Source organism: Zingiber officinale, chromosome 4B (assembly GCF_018446385.1).
Source record: "Zingiber officinale cultivar Zhangliang chromosome 4B, Zo_v1.1, whole genome shotgun sequence".
NCBI classification, from domain to species: domain Eukaryota; kingdom Viridiplantae; phylum Streptophyta; class Magnoliopsida; order Zingiberales; family Zingiberaceae; genus Zingiber; species Zingiber officinale.
This window is the reverse complement of record NC_055993.1, coordinates 130952352-130972676: the sequence shown is the minus strand read 5'-3', so window position 1 is coordinate 130972676 and position 20325 is coordinate 130952352. Positions and strand designations below refer to the sequence as shown.

General features: G+C 39.4%; 1 protein-coding gene across 1 annotated transcript; it reads left to right on the top strand.

Moving 5' to 3' along the window:
* Positions 1–3806: 3806 nt before the first annotated feature.
* On the top strand, positions 3807–19096 carry LOC121976778 (probable E3 ubiquitin ligase SUD1). Its single transcript, XM_042529116.1, has 7 exons — positions 3807–4107; positions 5085–5156; positions 5258–5325; positions 13522–13669; positions 13748–13831; positions 17423–17497; positions 18634–19096. The coding sequence occupies exons 1-7, from the start codon at positions 3862–3864 to the stop codon at positions 18637–18639; spliced, it is 699 nt and encodes a 232-aa protein (XP_042385050.1). The 5' UTR covers positions 3807–3861; the 3' UTR covers positions 18640–19096.
* Positions 19097–20325: the final 1229 nt, after the last annotated feature.

Sequence of the window (20325 nt, the reverse complement as noted above, 5' to 3'; positions counted from 1 at the left end):
TTTAACAATAGAGACCTCAATAGAAACACATTATCGAAACATGAAATCGAAACGAAAATTTATAACAAAAATGATAATTAAAATCGATAACCTCTTGTGTTTGGTTTTACAAGATCTATACAAAAGGATGCATTAGTTATGATGCAGAAACTTATAACTAGTTATACCTCTTGTATCTTATAGACCTCTTGATCTTCTATTGTATTCCTCTTCTTATCTCGAGCGTCGTGTGGGCGACGATCTACCATGACGAGAATCCACCCAAGCCTTCTTCCTCCTTCCAAGTTTCGACCACCAACTTTCTCCAAGAGATGATGAAGTTCAGCCACCAACTTTCCTCCAAGGGATGCTAGACAAGAGAACCTCCTTCTCTTCTTCTTCTCCTTCAAGCAACCGGCCATCAATGGATCTCCACACCAATATGCCGCCGGCCACCAAGAGGGAAAACAAAGGAGAAGAGAGAAAGAGTAAGGGCCGGCCACCACCAAGGAAGAGAGGAGAGGAATAGAAGATGTATTGTTGTGAGGTGAGGCACCTCTACCCTCCCTTTTATATTCCTTGGTCTTGGCAAATAAGGAAAGTTTTAAATATAATTAAAACTTCCTTATATTCCTTGCCAATGACTAAAAAGGAAAGTTTTAAAACAAAAAATTAAAACTTCTTTTTCTTCTTGTCATGGCCGGCCACATGCTTGTTCTCCAAGCAAGGAAAGATTTTAAATAAAAATTAAAATCTCTCTTTTAAAAATCCCTTTTGTGGATAGTTCTAAAAGGAATGTTTTATAAATTAAAACCTCTCTCTTTTAAATCCTTTTATGGATATCTATAAAAGATAAGATTTAAAATAAAACATGGTTTCAAGAAATGAAAGTTTTATCAAAAAATTAAAATCTTTCTTTCACATTATAGATAACTACAAATAAGGAAAGATTTTAAATATCTCTTTTATTCCTTTGTAGAAAGTTATAAAAGGAAAGATTTTAAAATTTTAAAACTCTCTTTTAAAACAATATAAAAGGAAAATTTTCAATAAAATAAAAACTTCCTTTTATTTTCTTTTATGACTGATCTAAAAAAGGAAAGTTTTATATTAAAATAATCCTTTTGAATCCTTTTAATGGATCTCTATAAAAGGAAAGATTTTACAAAATAAAACTTCCTTTTGAATTCAATGTGGTCGGCCACCCTTGCTTGGGTTCCAAGCTAGGGCCGACCACAACTTGAACCCATCTAACCTTGGTTTGGCCGACCCTAGCTTAAGCTCCAAGCTTGGCTTGGCCGACCACCTTAATGTGGGTAAGAAGTTGGGTTTGAGTGGATATAAGACTTTATAAATAAGAGGCTATAATAGGGACCGAGAGGAGGAATTGGTTTTGGTCTCCCGATGAGCTTGAGCTTCCCGTGCTCGCCCCGAATACCCAACTCAAGTTTATCAATAATATCTCATTCCACTAAAGAGTTATTATTACACTACCGCACCAATCCCATATTACTATATGAGCTCCTTCTTATCATGAGTGTGTTAGTCTCCCTGTGTTTAAGATATTGAATGTCTACTAATTAAATGAGTTACTGACAACTCACTTAATTAATATCTAGCTCCAAGAGTAGTACCACTCAACCTTATCGTTATGTTGGACTAAGTCCACCTGCAGGGTTTACATGACAATCCTTATGAGCTCCTCAAGGGGACATCATCAACCTATATTACTATGACACAGTTTCATTTTATTATCAACAACACACCATATAAATAATATCATTTCACAACTTATCGGGCCTATTAACTTAACGAGCTAAATCGCACCCTTTGATAAATCAAAGAAATAAATACTAAGTATATGTGCTTGTTATTATATCATGATCATTAAGAGTACACACTTCCATAATAACAGAGGTATTATTCTTTTATATAGTCAGTATAAAAAGATACTACCTCAATTGGTCTTGCTCAATACACTCATGGTGTACTAGTGTAATTTATTAGTCAAGATAAACTAATACCTAATTATACTACAACCACTCCAATGGGTTGTCCCATTCCATCTTGGCTGTGAACAACTGTTTATAATTTATAAGGAACTAGTAACATGAACTTCTGTGTGTCTCCTCACATCATGTTATCTACAATATAAATTAAACGAACAACTACACTTAATATAAATGTAGACATTTGACCAATGTGATTCTTATTTCTAAATAAATGTTTATACAAAAAGCTAGGCTTTTAGTATACATTCCAACACTACCTACGTTGTAACCAAGTAAACCTCTAGACTTTTATCTATTCTTTATTTTATTAGTTGTTCATTTATTGTTATTATAATTATTGTCGTGTTGTTAATCTACGTTGAAAGAACGAGAAGGTCTATTTTTTAATTTACAGACAATTCACCCCCCTCTTGCCGGCCGCACGACCCTAACAGAACAGACTAGGTACCAAGTATGGCCGAGCGGGCATTACAAGTTTCGAGACAAACAAGCTAGGTATTTCTTGGTAAAGTAAAAAGCCTTCTGACTTCAAAGAGAGCTAAGCAACAGCTGGTCTTGCTGACCGGGCTTAGCGTCCGGTCAGACAAAGATAACTAACGACAGACAGGGAGCAAGGAGACGAGTCAGCATCTTCGATGGACATTACCGAGCGGAGCAACCAGGCCAAGCGGACTCCGTCTGGTCGTGCATAGCCCCTCTAAATATATTATTGTATCCTTTTGGGAGTTTGTACTGCTGACAACAGGGCATGCCCAACAGGTAATTATACTTTAGAAGATTCGAGACTGTCATATCATAAGATTGTATGGTTGCTTAAGGAATAGTATTAGAGCTACTTTTTGACATGTCTCTTTCTAGGACACCTAGGAGGACGTGGCCATGCCTAGAGAGGCGTGCATGAACACCATGTTGACATTATAAAAGGGGTTCCTATCTACATGAAAAGGTATGTGTAATTTCATCTTCTACATCCTGTAGCTACAGTAGTTCTCTGTTTCTTGTGATCGTCGGAGACTGACTTGAACGTCGGAGGGCTAACGCCGAGAACCCCTTCCCGGCCTGACATTGACATTTTTATGTTGCAGGACTACGTGGAGTCTTCACCGCGTCAACTTCAAAGCCACATCCCCAGCTTGCCACCTTCATTGTTTTTGGATAGGATCAAGAGGTCTCCATCTACAAGCGTAGATACGCAATTCTACACAATTTTACACTCTCATAGCCACTATTCATTTAGTGTTCATCATCTTTAAGTGGATCACTGACTTGAGCGTCGGAGAGCCTACGCCGGGACCCTTTCCCTGACCCGATTGCTAATGCTCATTTTGACAAGCACGACCATTCAGAGTCACTTTCTGTTGAATCAAAGTCTTTAAGCAGTCAATATCATAATCACCTTTCTAATTAGTCATCTTCTTCGTCTATAGAATCTATAATTGGAATAGTTGTTACAATTCTAAAAAAATATTCCCCCCCCCCACACACACACAAATCTTCCCTTCCTCACTTGAGCAATATCCCATAAAATATTTCAAATTATTATTTTAATTGGAATCTTCCCTTCCTCACTTGAGCAATATCCCATAAAATATTTCAAATTATTATTTTAATTGGAAAAAGTTCCTTGAATTTTCCAAATTTTATTTGCCGTGTGATCCTGCAATCTAACTTGAGGGTATTTTGCAAATAAAGGATAGACTTCGAGAACCTCTGTAGAATATCTTGAAACTATAAGAGGGAGCAAAGTGAAATTTTCATCAGACTTCTAATTGTTTTCAAATATAAAACCTTGTTTCGAGTCTTTTTCCTGCATTGTTTTTCTCCGTACCAAAGTAAGGAGAGAGAGGGAAGGACTAAGGAGGGGGAGGTGATGGTCGGTGATTTCATACTGCGTGTCGACTCGGTCGTCGGATCGGCGGCGTGCGTGGATTCTTCTCGCTGCGGCAAAGGATCGCTGGCGTCGTACGGCGTTGCGTCAGCGCCGAGTTGCTCGGTCAGCCGGATGACCAATGGTGATGGTAAGAATTGTGGCGAAGTGGCCGAGTGCCGGATTTGCCAAGAGGAAGGGGATGAATGCGACTTGGAATCCCCTTGTGCTTGCACGGGAACCCTCAAGGTATCTGTATCCTCTTCAACTCTTCCCCTCCTCAAGGTTCTGGAAGAATTTTCCCCCGTTAATCATAGTGTTGTGTTTCAAAAGTTTTTTTTTTTAAAAAAAAAAGTAGTGATTTTGCTTCACTTTGTGAATTAGTAACTCGGATTCTCGTGTACTTCAGATATGTAATCTATGTTTTTGTACATGTAGAAGAGTCAATGGACTATTACTCTGCATTGTTCGTCTGAAGGAATAAATACCATAGTTATTCTTTTTTTTATCCTCTTTTTGGATTTTGTTTATGGGGTTTACATGTCCTTATCATCACAGGTTGACGGCTTTCATAAAATAATATTATGTAGTTTTTGACAACTCATCGTGTGGACATACTTGATAGACAATCTTTTTAAAGGCTCTCAAAATAGAAGCGTTGTGGGTAAGTGAAGTTTATATAATTGCTGCCAAATTTTATAACTCGGTTTCTTATTCTTGGCACATGCTTCTCCTGCACAATCTCTTTTTGATTCCTGTTTTTATCCGTTTGTATCATTATACAATAACCCTACAATTATAGGAGAACACTGTTGCATTAATAAGAAACTGTAATTTCGTAGTACTTTCCTGCTTTTTTGATGGAAGATTACTGCTGCTAAATTTAACATATAGCAAATTCTGAAAGAGAATTAACTGAATATAAGGAAACAAATAACATTAACGCGCGGTAATCATTCTAGACTTCTAGTAGAGTATTAGAGTTAAGGTCCCACTTCTGTTTCTCAACTTTTGCAACTAACTGTTAGATGATTTCAACTTTTTGTTGTAACTTCTTTGGTTTTCCATGTCTTTTCTTTGTAAAGATGGGTTTGTTTTATTTTCACTCAGTCATGTGATTTCTGGGAGATTGATTTTGTCTGTTCGTTAGTTCTTTTTCATTTGGTGGTAAATTGGTGTTATTACAGTCTGGTAATTATTTAACTTTCTTGTATTGGTTTATACAGTTTGCCCATAGAAAATGTATACAGAAATGGTGCAATAAGAAAGGGAATATCACTTGTGAAATCTGCAACCAGGTTACTGTCCAAATGATTTTATGAGAATGTACACCATTTTTGGCATGCTTTTCTATTTTTTTTAAATAAATAGATTACTGAAAAAAAAACTTCTATAATAGGCTTTTGCTCCAGATTATGTTTCCCCCTCAAGTGAAATTGGTCTCAATATAACGACAATTGATATCAGGTACTTGCTAATATTTATATTTTGTACAAGTATAAAAGTGTTCGAAATTGTTTTGAAATATATTGTCGGTTTTTGGTTGAATTTTTTAATTAGTTTCTTTGAACTACCAAACTTTTCATGTTTACACCAAATAACATTTATATTTAGAAATTACATCAAACATTGTAGACACAATTAAGTTCATGTAATTCATCTTCAATTCATAAGAATTTGATGCACCGTTGCCTACCATGAACACTTTTACAAAACTTTTTTTGACAGGACTGCTTAGCGAACAGAAGAAAGTTGTACTGATTTAAAAAAAATTTAACCTTACTTTAATATGTTTTTCTATTAATTAATTATGTATTTATATGTTCACACACACACATTTAGGCAAATGTTGGGGCTTAAATAATAGTTGGAAAAATTCAGTATCGATATGGATCGCCTATGCTAGATTGGTATTGGCAATGGTTGATCTAAGAAATCAACATTGATCCTGTCCGAAATTCGAAGAGACGGAAAGCCGGCGATGTGGTGCTCACGCTGACCTCCTGTGGACTCCGCGCGGACCTGCAACACAAACTAGTGCCGAGCTAGGGAATGGGTCCCGACGTTGGCCCTCCGACGCTCAAGTCAGTCACCGGCGATGGAGTGGAAAGCGGAGCAACAAGAAGATTACTGTAGCACAAATAGTGAATATCGCATACCTCCGCTGATACTTGGACCCCCCTTTATATAGAGCTCCGGTAGCGTGCGTGCATACTTTCCAAGGCGAGTACACTTCTCAAAGTTTTCCTTGAAAGACTCATTAGTAAAGTGTCCCTGACACAGTACCTTAACAGGTCGAGCATATCTCTGAAGCAACAGTGGAAGCTTCCGCCGTACGATGTTCTGGCAGCCCATGCCCTGTGTCGGCGGCACCAACTCTCAAAAGGATATCGCTGGATATCAGGAGTGTACTGCTGGGTCGAGCGGATTGGCCGCTAGGCCAGATATTCGTCGCTTTGGCACCTAGTCCGGTCGGCAAGAACCTCGATACTCCTTTCTGCTTAATCGAAGTTCCACTATGCCACTGTCGAGACCTTCTGTCAGGCCGAGCGGGGTAGCCGCTCGGCCGAAGTTGAACTATGTCGATCAGGCTCTGATGTCTGGTCAAGCGGGGTAGCCGCTCGGCTCGGCTTCTGCACGTCGTTCTCCCTTGAGCATCGGTCGTTTGATTGCTCTCCATGTCGAAGGCGACGGTGGGTCGGAGCCTTCTCCTCGGTCGGGGCATACTTCGCTCGACCGACCTATACCATCTATGCGTTGACAGCCTTGACTTTGACCTCCACCGTGGCAGCGGGGTGGGACCCTTCATCATCACCGCATCACAAGCCTCCCCCTCAAGTCTAGTCGAAGGAGGCTGTAAGTCCGACTGACTGGATAATTGTCTGAGCAGATTTCCTTCCGATCGGCCTTCGACATCAGCTTAGCTTCTGATCGGGATAAGACTGCTCCTTGTCGATCAACCTTCAGAGCATTTTGAAGAATAATGCCAAACGCCCACTATATCTCAAAAATTTCGAACTCTTAAAAGGCCCAGGCTCACGGTCGGCTATTCATCGACGCTTGCCTGCTCACTGAGCCATGAGTTTAGGGTCGCCACTCGACTGTTGAGGAAGGTTAGGTAAACACCGGGGTTTAAGGTCGCCACTCGACCGTTGATGTGATCACGGGTTTAAGGTTGCTGCTCGATCGTTGATGTGATCCCGGGTTTAAGGTCGCCGCTCGACCGTTGAGGGAGATTAGACGATCACTGGGGTTTATGGTCGTTGCTCGATCGTTGACGGAGACACACGTTTAAGGTCGTCGCTCGATCGTTGTTGTAAACTCGATGTAGACCCGGGTTTAAGGTCGCTGCTCGACCGTCGATGGAGACAAGAGTTTAAGGTCGCCGCTTGACCGTTGAGAGAGACGCATTTCAAGAGGCCTTCGCTTTTTATTCACATTTTGCCCTGCATTCGAGAGACATACAAAAATACATGGTATTCATTCGTGCACCTCTCATCCGACCCTGTATGTTTGGAGATGATTCGTGCTCCATAACTCTGCCTTCTTCTTAGGTCCCCGATCGGTCGTGATTAATATGGTGGCCTCCGTCCGGCTTGGGTGAATTTTGGATTTGCTCCTTTTTCTTCGTAGACCAACCCATGCAGCTTCTTGGTGACGGCGTTCACCTCCAAGCGCAGGTTCTTCCGAGCGCTCCTTGCTTCAAACTTGACCATCTCAACATAGCATCGCCGAGCGGCCAGCTGATCGCCCTTGACTTTGCTCACCCGGTCGTCCGTCGGGAACTTGATTTTTTGGCAGTAAGTGGGCACCACCGCCCGGAACTCGTTGAGGGCCGGTCAACCCAATATGACATTGTAGGCCGACGGTGCGTCCATCACAATGAAGTTGGTGGTCCTTGTTCTCCTCAAGGACTCCTCCCCGAGCGAGATGGCCAGTCGAGCCTACCTGAGCAGCAGAACCTCGTTGCCCGTGAAGCCGTACAGAGGGCTCGTCATGGGCAACAACTCATTTCGATCGATTTGTAACTGATCGAACGCCTTCCTGAAGATGATATTCACCGAACTCCCTGTATTAACAAAAGTTCAGTGAATGGTGTAATTAGCAATTACCGCTCGGGTGATTAGCGCGTCGTCACGAGGGATCTCCACTCCCTCCAAATGGCTGGGGCCGGAGTTGATCTCGGGCCCTTCTGCCTTCTCCTTACTGCATTCTACGACGCGGATCTCCAACCACCGAGCATGCGACTTCCTGGTCCTGTTGGAGTCGCCGCTGGTTGGCCCTTCGGCGATCATGCCTATCTTTCCTCGAGAAGTGTTGTTCCTATTTTCTTCTTCCCGAGCGGATGACCTATTTCGCTCGGCCGAGACTCGGGAGGGATCAGTGTCATCCCTCCGCTGATGCTGGTGGTGCCGCTTAGGTGCCCTTCTGCCGTCCTCTTGCCGCTCCGCAGAACAATGTCTCTGTCGCCAATCGGGAGAAGGTGATTAGCGGTGGTATCCTCTTGGGGTTAGTCGGCTGATTGGTGTCAAACCGCGATAATCACGCGTGTTGTGGGTCGCCGACTGGTGGAACGAACAAAACATCAGCGTCCATACCTTGCCCTTTGACGCCTTCGGTCGACCGGAAGCCACATGCTGCACGACATGTATCCTGATCTCTTGGTGCGGTCGCTCTCCTTCAGCCCTTGACCCCTTGGGTGGCTGATGGTTGCTCGATGGTCGGCGCTCGGTCAACGCCGAGGGTTTGGTCAACGCCTCTTTTCTTCTTGCCTCTTGGGCTTCTTCCACGTTTATATATTCGTTGGCCTTCTTGAGCATGTGGTTGAAGTCCCTGGGCGACTTCCTGATGAGCAATCGAAAGAAATCTCACTCGACGAGCCATTGGGTGAAGGCGTTCATCATTGTCTCGGATGAGACCGAGGGGATGTCCATGGCTACTTGGTTGAACCGCTGGATATATGCTCGGAGCGCTTCCTTGGGCCCTTGCTTTAGGGCAAAGAGGCTGACGCTCGTCTTCTGGTAGCGTTGGCTGCTGGCGAAATGATGCTGGAACGTGGCTCAGGAAATCTTTGAAGCTTTGTATTGAGCCGTCCGACAGTCTTCGGAACCAGCGCTACGTCGATCCGGAGAGCGTAGTGAGAAAGACTCGGCACTTCTCTCCGTCCGTGTACTGGTGCAGCATGACTTCGTTATCGAACCGATCCAAATGATCATCTGGATCGGTCGATCCGTTGTACGTCTCGATCGCCAGCGGGGTATAGTGTCTGGGCAGAGGGTCTTGTAAGATCTCCTCTGAGAACTGTCGGTTGATCCGTTTGGGTGACGTGTTGTTTCGGGGCGCCTTGTCTTTTCGTGTATCCTAGACGGGAGCATCATTCGAAGACGATCCCCGCTCTTGATGCGCCTGGGCTATTTCCGAAGGGGTTTGGAACAAAGCGCGATGGAAGGGGATCGGCGCGGGCGGCACTTCACCCTGCGTGTCGGTCGGCCTTCGGTTCTGCCCCCATACGGAGATTTGCTCCGCTCAGTCTTCCGGCCGCTGATGTTGCAGGCAATGGCGCTTGCCGATCGGCTAACGCCTGTTGCTGTTGCTGCTCGATCATCTTTGCTGCTCGGGCATGAACGAGCATCTCAAGCTCCTCCTGAGTGAACATCACGGTGGTAAGTCGTCCAGCATCCTCCATCTTCTCTGCTCGGATGTAGGTGACGTTCCCACATACGACGTCAAATATGATCCTGTCCGAAAGTCGAAGAGACGGAAAGACGGAGATGTGGCGCTTACACGGACCTCCTGTGGATTCCGCGCTGACCTGCAACACAAACTACGTCAGTGCCGAGCCAGGGAAGGGGTCCCGACATTGGCCCTCCGATGCTCAAGTCTGTCATCGGCGATGAAGTGAAAAGCGGAGCAACAAGAAGACTACTGTAGCACAAACAGTGAATGTCGCATACCCCCGCCGATGCTTGGATCCCCCTTTATATAGAGCTCCGGTAGCGTGCGTGCATGCATGCTTTCCAAGGCGAGCACGCTTCTCAAAGCTTTCCTTGAAAAGACTCGTTAGTAAAGTGTCCCTGACATAGTACCTTAATAGGTCGAGCATATCTCTGAAGCGACAGTGGAAGCTTCCGCCGTACGATGTTCTGGCAGCCCATGCCCTGTGTCGGCGGCAACAACTCCCAAAAGGATATCACTGGATATCAGGAGTGTATTGCTGGGCCGAGCGGATTGGTCGCTCGACCGGATATTCGCCGCTCTGGCGCCCAGTCCGATCGGCAAGAACCTCGATACTCCTTTCTGCTTGATTGAAGTTCCATTATGCCATTGTCGAGACCTTCTCTCAGGCCGAGCGGCTACCCCGCTCGGCCAAAGTTGAACTATGTCGATCAGGCTCTGATGTCTAGCTGAGCGGAGTAGCCGCTTGACTCAGCTTCTACACGTCGTTCTCCCTTGAGCGTTGGTCGTTTGATTGCTCTTCGTGTCGAAGGCGACGGCGGGTCGGAGCCTTCTCCCCGGTCGGGGCATACTTCGCCCAATCGGCCTATACCATCTACGCATTGACGGCCTTGACTTTGACCTCCACCGTGGCAGCGGGATGGGACCCTTCATCATCACTGCATCAAACATCTCACAAAGATTGAGGGGAAGTGTAGAGAAGCTAGGGATTCCAAGAAATTAGCTAGCAATGAATTAGATTGCATTAAAAAATTAATGTAATTCATTGAAATTTGGTCAAATTAGGAGTGAAAATGGATGACATCAAGTCAAAACTTGATCAAATTGAGATGACTTCAAAAAATCAGTTTGATTCTTAGGGACTTCCAGAAAGGAAAAAATCATCACTGCCCTTTAAATTGCTTAGCTTTGCTTACTATGAATCTAGGATCTGTCATTCAACTCACACTCATCCATCTTTCTCTTGGGTTCACACTCATCCATCTTTCTCTCTCTTGCTATTGATAGCTTGCTTTTTTGTGGACCAAGATAGCTTATTACGGATCAAGAGAATGTCATAATCTTTTGTAATCAACAACAATTGCTCCTCCTTCAAGTAAAAGGCCAATTTGAATTTGGTTAGAGACTCGACTAAACTGTGATGTTCAATAATAAATAAATATAGATTTTATTAAAATATACTTTAACATATTATTGAGAAATCTTTACTAAAAATATTATTATTAATGATTGTGATTTTTTTTATTTATGTCATCTTAATAAATATGACCTTATTTGTATATTGCATTATTAACAATTGGATGATAAAAAATTTTCTTAAAATTTTAGAACATCTACCGTAATCTCTAGATAAATGCTTTTACTATATCTGTCTTATTTTTAATTTTTTCCATTCTGATTTCACTGTTCCTACCAATCTGGTGCAACTAGTACTTGGGTTTCGGTTATGTGATCCTGATCCTGATATCATTTAGATAACTATGTCTTAAACATAGCATAAAATAGAGTCGACAGGTGGATGCATTGTGGAGGTATGCTTACTTGTTCAAAGAACATTAGGTAAGTCTATGGCAGCATAGCAGATAAGATAAACGCGGAGGATCTATAAATGAAGTCATCGACATAGGATGGGGGAAGATGGGAGGAGGAAAAACTAGTGAGGTGGTTGTGGGGGACCAGAGGGTGGGAGGAAGGAGAGAACGCCACGAAGGAGAAGGAGTAGCAGGATAGAGGGTGGGGGAGGACACTGAGGAGGGATCTGTCACGTTAGAACCATTAGAAGTGGGGATTGCTACAAGTAGAGGTTGAAGGAAGAGGAGAGGATAAACCAAGTGGATACTGAGGGTTATTGATAGAGGAGAGGGATGGTGGCTTTGAGACAAAATCTGGAACTTGGGTAGTAGACTTTACAGTGCAAATTAGGCAATTAAGTTCTTCAGGTTGTAATAAATGTCTGGATCACTCTACAAGCTAATTTTTCTTAGGGGGCGTTTGGTTTAGGGTAATAGGAGTAGGGAAAGGGAATGGGAATGAGAATCATTGATTCCCATTATTAATGTTTGGATTATAGGAATAGGAATATAAATAAGGGAATGAATCCTTGAAATTGGGTAATAACTCATTCCCATGTACCTCCCCTTCAATGAGTCATTACCCTATTTTCATCAATCAAAATATTCCCTTATTCCAAAAATACCCTTGACTTAAAACTAAAATTTTCTCCATTAATATCAAATATCAAAATATATTTATTTATTTTTTCTTTCATATCACTTATCTCTCCTTATTCTCTCTCATTATATTTTCTCTTTCATCATAGTTTCTCTCTCATCATTTTATCACACACTTTCTCTCTCCTTAATCTCTCCTATCACACTGTCTTTCCTCTTTTTTTCTCATTACACTTTCTCTCTCATCATACTTTCTCTCTCCTCAATCTCTTCCATCGCACTCTCTTTCTTTTTTTTCCTCATCACACTTTCTCTCTCATCACACTTTTTCTCTCCTCAATCTCTCCCATCACACCCTCTTTTTTCTCATCACACTTTCTCTCTCATCATACTTTTTCTCTTTTTCTATCACCATACTTTCTCTCTCCTCAATCTATCTCATGACTCTCTCTCTTTATTTTTTCTCACTATATTTTCTCTCTCTTCATCCTCTCCTATCATACTTTCTCTCACATCATATTTTCTCTCATCATGCTCTCTCCAATCACACTTTTTTCATTTTCTCTCATCACACCTTCTCTCTCTTCATTCTTTCTTACCACACTTTCTCTCTCATAATACTTTCTCTCTCATCATTCTCTTTCATCATATTTTTCTCTTACATTCATCTTTCTTTCACATCTAATTTTTTCTCTTATTTTCCTTTAAGGGTAAAAAAGGAAACTTTGATTTATTCCGATAGAAGATATACAACTAACCAAACATTGCTTTTAAAAGTGATATCCATGCTCATACCATTCTCATTCCACAATACAATGATTCTCATTCCGATTCCTATTCCTAGGAAAGAACCAAACGCCCCCTTAGTTTTGTTAAGCATCATATTAAATTCGGGAAGTTATTGCTTATGTCTGCTGGCCAATGATTCATGATTTGAAATCTCTCTCTGTCATACCATCTCTTATTGAAATGGTTTGATCATTAAGAGGAGTTATGAATTCTAGTTAATAATCAGGAGTTGATCTATTATGCTACTCAATTAAATGCCTATATTATAATCAGAATTCATTAGGTGTAATTGATGTGTTTTAAAATTAGGAAATTTTTAAATTTGGAAGTTTAAAAGTTTTGGGATTTTATTTGAAGAAGGTAGCCCGGTGCATGAAGCTCCCGCCATGCGGGGTCCCGGGGAAGGATCCATTGTACGCAACCTTATCATGTTTTTTGCAACATGCTATTTCCAGGATTCGAACCCGTGACCTTTTGGTCACATGGCAACAACTTTACCGTTGCGCCAAGGCTCCCCTTCTGTGTCACATGGGATTTTATTTGAAGAAGTCAAGACAAAATGGGAAAAATTATATTTTAATAAGATAAGTTATTTCTTCTGTGTGAGTTTTATTTCTCTGTGCAGCAGTACTACATTTGAACTACTTGAGCTGTTTGTTACTTTTCATGGGGATTCCTCAAATTAATATGTTTTCTCCTCTACAAATTCTCAAATCATGAATCTACTCATAACTCGCTATTTTCCTAGGCAAAGTTGGAGTTCACAATTTGACCTTCGAGAGTCACATTTACTTGCCATCTCGGCTGCAGAACAGGAATTGCTAAATGCAGATTATGAAGATTATGCTGCTGCTGGTTCCCGTGTGATCGCTTTTTGTCATACAGTTGCTCTAATTGTATGCTTGATTGCTTTGCCACTACTTAAGAGTCCCTTGCAAGTATGAAATTTCTAATTTGTTTCTGGCCTTTTACAGTTGATGTTGCTTCTCTTTATCCGACAAGTTCTTAATGCAATGACGGAAGCTGGAATGATGCAGGACATATCATCAATATGTGATGTAAGATGATTTTATGCTCCTTCCTGATAACTTTAGGTCATTTTTCCTAAGACTGAAAAAATTAGGGATGGGGAAAGTAGGTGCAGGAAAAGGTGGAAACTATAATTTTTCCTTGTTTTCTTGGGAGTAAAAAGTTGAAGGGAAAAATTTCTTGAAGGAATTAAATGTCTCCGAATCAGCCAAAGCCTATCTGCCCAAAACTAGTGGAAATTTTTTTTGATATCACTTTTCTCATGTGGTTGTTAGTGATTGGTGGCATCACTTTTTTCAAGTGATTTTCCATCCTTCATAGGAAACATGTGGAACAGAATATTTTTGTTGGATATCCACAGATTTTTTTTCCCTCGATATTGGTATTTTTTCACCTCATTTCCTTCCCCATAGGAACCACAGCCTTAGGTTTTGAAATGTGAATACACTGCTGGTAATCTGATTGCAGAGTAAAGAACATCATAATGTTTTTTTACTAAAATATCAACTATACAATACAATTCTTAAGTATCCATGTTTTCACACTCTTCCAACATCATCACACAATATCACAAAACAATGTTGGAAAATCATATCATGAAGTTGTGATATAAAAGATTGGCATTGACATGGTAACTTGAACAAAATGGACTATGTTTATGTAGCTGAAAGTGGTTAAGCTCAAATTTCTTGGGATTTAGAGATTAAGCTCAAATTTCTAGTGTATAAACCTTTTTAGTATTTTATCATTGTAAACTCAAATTTCATATGATGCCATTTGCTTCTAACGTATTTAGAGAGAGGACTCTTTTGACCAAATTTTGTTACCTTGAGATGTTTTTGTATAGAAAGGCATCTCATTGTACTTTAGTGTTCTTGCCTTCTAACTCTTGTTTTTTATTAAGATTTATTTTTATTTCATGCGCTGACTTGACTTTTGCTAAACCCTTTTGCTACACATACTTAGACAAGTATCTGAAAGGATTATTTGGATATTTATTTTAGAAGTAACACATTGTTGTGCCAGTAAGTTGGTTATCATGGTGAAGTTCATTTAGTAGAAGCATTGACACAACACAATGAAAGGGTAAAGATACCATCCCCACCCAGAGGAAAGTTACTGATTCTTACCTAGAGAAAAAGAAATTGCAAATTGTATTAACTCATGAACATGTCCATTACATCATATCTTAACCCCTTTTCATAGTTTGATAATATGACCTATTCTTTATAAACTAACAAACTTTTCTAATTAAACCCTAGACTTTTATAAAATTAGACTTAACAACTTTTTTAAAAGTTCCAACAAATTATAAAATTTAATGATTTGGAGAACTTTGAATAATTCTAAATAGAATTAAATTCTTGATTGCATTAAGAGGGAACAAGAATTTAGATAGAGTTGGAGAATGGGTGAGAAGAGGGAATTAATGATGATGGTGAAATAAAATGATGAAAGGCGGAGATGACAGCAGATTGATAGAAGATTCAATGGAGGAAACAATGTGTGATGGGGAGAGAAGAAAATCATAATAAAAAATGATGATGGAGAAGATGAAGCAATACTGCCCAATGATCAGATTGCAGTGGGCAGATTATTAGCCAAAAAAAGAAGGAATAATAATTGTGCAGACAGGGAACACAATGTGTTGAATAGTAATAATGAACGAAAGTATGATAGGTGGGATGACGGTGGTGGAGGAAAAAAATAGTGATAAGGAAAAACAATAACTGAGAATAGATGCGAAAATATTAAATACCGAATTAGCAATTCGACTCTAATACCATGTGATGCAGCACAACGAAAGGTTAAAGATACGATCCAAAGTTATTTATTTTCACCCAGAGAAAATGAAATTGAAAATTGTGTTAACTCAAAAACTTGTCTATTACATAAGATCCTAGCCTCTTTTTATGACTTATTCTTATAAAATAACAAACTTTCTAATAAAACCTTAATTATCTAAATTAAAACCTAACATATTTTTTGAAAAAAAAAAATTAACAACTTTTTAAAATTTCCAACAAATTATTAAGATTAATGACTTAGATAAAAGAGACAATCTGGTGCACGAAGTTTCTGCTAACCAGTGTTGCACGGATACGGATACGGGTATCGTATTGGATACGACACGGATACGGGGATACGAAAAATTTTAAAAATATAGGACACGATACGGCTAGGATACGACGATTATTAAAAAATAAAAATATCATATATATATATATCGTATTAAAAATTAAAAATCCTATAATAGAAAACCATGTTCATATTAGATCAACCATAATATCCATTAAAAAGTAAACATAACAAAATGCAACACACCAAATACATCTTAAATAAACAAGTTAAACTTACCAGAAATCGTACCAAAAGCAAAAACAAATTCGTGATCTCAAAAGAAAAAACAAAAAACTAAACTTACCACTTTACCAGAAAGAGGGCACTGGGCAGAAAGAGGGCAGCGACGGGAGACAGTGGGCTGTTACGAGCAGTGGCGGGAGACGGTGAGCAGCGGTGGGCTGCTGCTGGTTTCTGCGAGGGCTGCTGTTGAGCAGGCGACGACGCCTGGCTTTTGCAAGCAGCGGCGACGACGCTGGCTTCTATTGAGCAGAGAGGCGACGCTGGCCGCTGGGCTTCTGCGAGCAGCGGCGAACTGCTGCTGGGCTCTGCGAGCAGTGGAGCTGTGGCGGACTTCTTCGAGCAGCAACAGGCGACGCGGCGAAAGTGCAGGGGAGATGGTCGCGTCTCGCGGCGTGAAACAATTTGTCGCAATGGAGAAAAGGAATCGGGAGTGGGGAGAGTAATTTAGGGTTTTTTTTGTCATTTTAATAAGTAGTCCTCATAATTTTATTATTTTTCATTTTTACCCTCGAAATTTTTAATTTTGTTACAATTGTGCCCAAACGTATCCGGAAACGTGTCTCATCCGTGTCCTAGCCGTGTCTGGCTGGTCAAACTTGGAAAAAGTCAACGACATGGTTTTTGCCGTGTCCGACACGCATATTTGCGTGTCGTGTCCGTGTCCGACACACTCAAAAATTTTTTTTGAGGGGTGTCCGTGCTACATAGCAGCACATAAACCATCAATTAGATGCTCCTTTGACCTTATTTTAAACTAATTTTATCGAAAGGATCAGCTTAATTAATGTGAACAAAAAATGGAAAAAAAGTGTAAAGTATCCTGCCAACTGCCATGCACCTATTTATGGAAGATGACTTTTAGATCTTGTGCTTTTCCTAAGAGTTATCCAAAGGGGAAATACGTCAACGCTTGTCTTGTTATTTATATTATAATAGTACAGAATAAATACTAACACATGCTTTGGAAATAAGATCAAGTTGACCATCCGAACTTTTTTCAAGATAATCTAACCCCCAACAACTAATTTCATTTTTATTAATGTAAATCAAAACGGTGATAACTTTCTTGCTAGCAATTGAGTAAAAAAAAGATATGATCCTTTTTTCAATCATGTTTTTTGTCATTTTGCTTATCATGTTGAAGTTTAATAGGCTCTATCCTTGTCCTGTATATCTTCTGAAACTCTCTTATTTTTATGGTAGCATATTATGGAGAATTTCATGCAATTACACAAAGTCGGCTCTTTTACTTGCAGGTATCTCTCCAGATTGCTGGCCTTCTCCTTCCATGTTATGTGATAGCTCGTTCCTGCTACATTCGGAGACGGCAGGTATGTTTTGAATATGAATAATGAAATTTTGTCCATATTAAATAGAGCTGGCAAATTAGAGATAATTTGACAACACAATCTGATCTGAAACACAATAATTGAAACAAAATCTGAATGGACACAATACAGATGTATAAATGTGATGACACAAATTGATTATTTTACAATACTTTATTTTCTGTTAAAAAAACTAATAATATAACATAATTCTTAGGCAGGTTAGTTAATCTTATACCTTATAAAACTATATTTTACATTATTTTTTATAACTTTCTATTGATTCAAATGATATAATCCCTTTATGACACGACACAATACGAATTGAGCATAATGCACATTATGAGCCACGCATGTCTCCTGTAAGCATATGGGTGTGCTGAAACAATCATAACAATGTGATTGGTTATTTGATTGGTAAAAATGGCACATCTCCTTCTTGTACAATTACTGGGTAGCACATGCCTTCTTAAGGCATACTGACCTATCTTACTCGGACTTGGTATGAATACCCACTCTCGGTGTAGATTCGAAGTGTTTGACATAGTTACTAATAAAAATATTTATACGTAGTCATTAGAGATATCAGGTGTCCATTAAGAGTGATGGTGTCCGAGTTACATTTGATAGGGGATATAGGAGATAATGATGATTCCAAACAGAGTTGTATCGCATGTCAACTCAGAGAGATCGTGATCGAGTATTTGTATTTGATATCGATACGGAAGGGGTAATGGTGAGCCCGAATTCACATTTATCGGTTCTTGGTTGGATCTCCAATTCTTTTTTTCTTTTGAAATTGTTCTTATGTTTTCTCTTTCTAACTGGACCCAACCCAACCATGCAAAACTGATTCTGGTTTTAAAACCAGAGCCAGTTTCATTATTACTATTGGCAATCTTATCAAGTTTCTTAGCTAGCATACTATCTTATCAACAATCCAATGTGAAACAAATTCCATCTGGACCATGATTGAGGCATCTTATCTTTGCCTTTGCTTGATTTTAAGCTCACCCAACATATTGTAATAGAGGTGCTAAAACCAGTAAAAACAAATTTGCAGTATGATAATTCATTTTGTTTAATATACTGTTCTTCAAAATTTATGTACTGGTATGATGAAAGACATGTATTCACAGGTCTAAGGTTTTATGATAAATGCCAGTTCTACGTCTCTCATCCATGAATGGAGAGCTCCTCCTGCTTTCCTAGTTGCCACCGTCATCGAAATTGGAAGGGGTGTTATCTTCACACACGTTCAGACCCCCACTGACAATACATAATTGAGATGTTGCACTATTGTGAACAAAACTCATTTCATGAAAAACCAAAATGGATATGTCGGTTTCTGAGATCTTCTCATGTGTTCATCCAATGGAGAAATGGGCATGCTCATGGAAAACAGTCTTGTGGCCAACCTTTATATTGGTTTACTGCCTCAAGATCACTGAGTTAGATTATTGAACTGTAATAACTCTAGAGAATATGAGCGATACCCATTATTTATGGCTCGTGATATTTTACTTTTGTTCGTTCTTCACCTTTGGACCAATGATTGTGTGCTAGGGTTATATTTCGCCTGCATCAGACAGGTAAAGTTTTGAGTTAGTTTAGTGTTTTTGTTTATGCTATAATCTGAACCATTCTTGCGGAACAATTTACCTCAATTTCCATGCACCATGTAGTGAACTTGTGACTAGAACAACAGTCCCTCAGGATGGTCTAGTGATTAGTACATGAGATATTGTCACCATGAAGTTTGGGATTTGAATCTCGATAAAGTTGAGGTAAATATCTCCCTTATGTACTAGTCATTATTCCAAAGACTAGTAGCCGTCCGTGATTTACTTTTTCCGTGTTGGTCTGAGATGGATTAATCGGGGCGTTGGGACGAACATATTCATCTTTTACCACCATATGACTAGAACAACAACAACAAACATAATAGCAGACTCAGAAACCACACCAAAAGAGGTTGGGAACAGTCAAGTTTCTACATGCCAGTTTAATCAGTTGCTACAAGGTTGGACAGCGCTAGGATTGCTCCCTTCTGGTGGTGCACTACAAACAAACAAAAAAACAGTTATTTAGATATGAAAATTTGCAACGAAAATTTTTTATCGTTAATTTACAAGAAATTTTGTAATAAAAATATAAATCATCATAAATTAGCAACCTATTTTGTGATAAAAATATTTTTATCATAAATTAATAACAAAATATAATTCATCGTAAAAGTCATTGGAAATTAATGACGAATTTAATATTCATCATAGAATGTGGGATGAATTCTATATTTGTCCAAATTCTGTTTTCGCCAAATTACTGAAGAGTGTAGAAAAGTTTTCGAAATGGTTAACTTATGTATCCTAATTTTAAAAATTATCAAATTTCATACTCAATATTCATTTCGCTGCTTAGCTGATTCACCAAATCAATTGCTATACTATAATTTGGACATAATTTTTATTTTTTAAAAATGATTAAAAAAATATTTTATGATGAAAAAAATTTAATATTCTCAATGTAGTATGTCAAATTAATATTTGAGAACATGAATATAAGTAAGAGAACTAGAAAAACACATATGATTTAATTACATATCATTCTAAGTATTCTAGATCCATCAATCAATTTTGAAAAATATCAATTGATAGACTTAAAGGGTAAGGTACGATAATTAAATAAAATAAAGATTAATCAATAATTATCCTATATAATTTTTTTAATTTTTTTTTAAATCTGAATTTTAAATGAGTCTTTTTATAATTTATAGGTAAAGAGATAAAAAGAAAAGTTTATTTTAGCTACACTGATTAAACGACCAAATG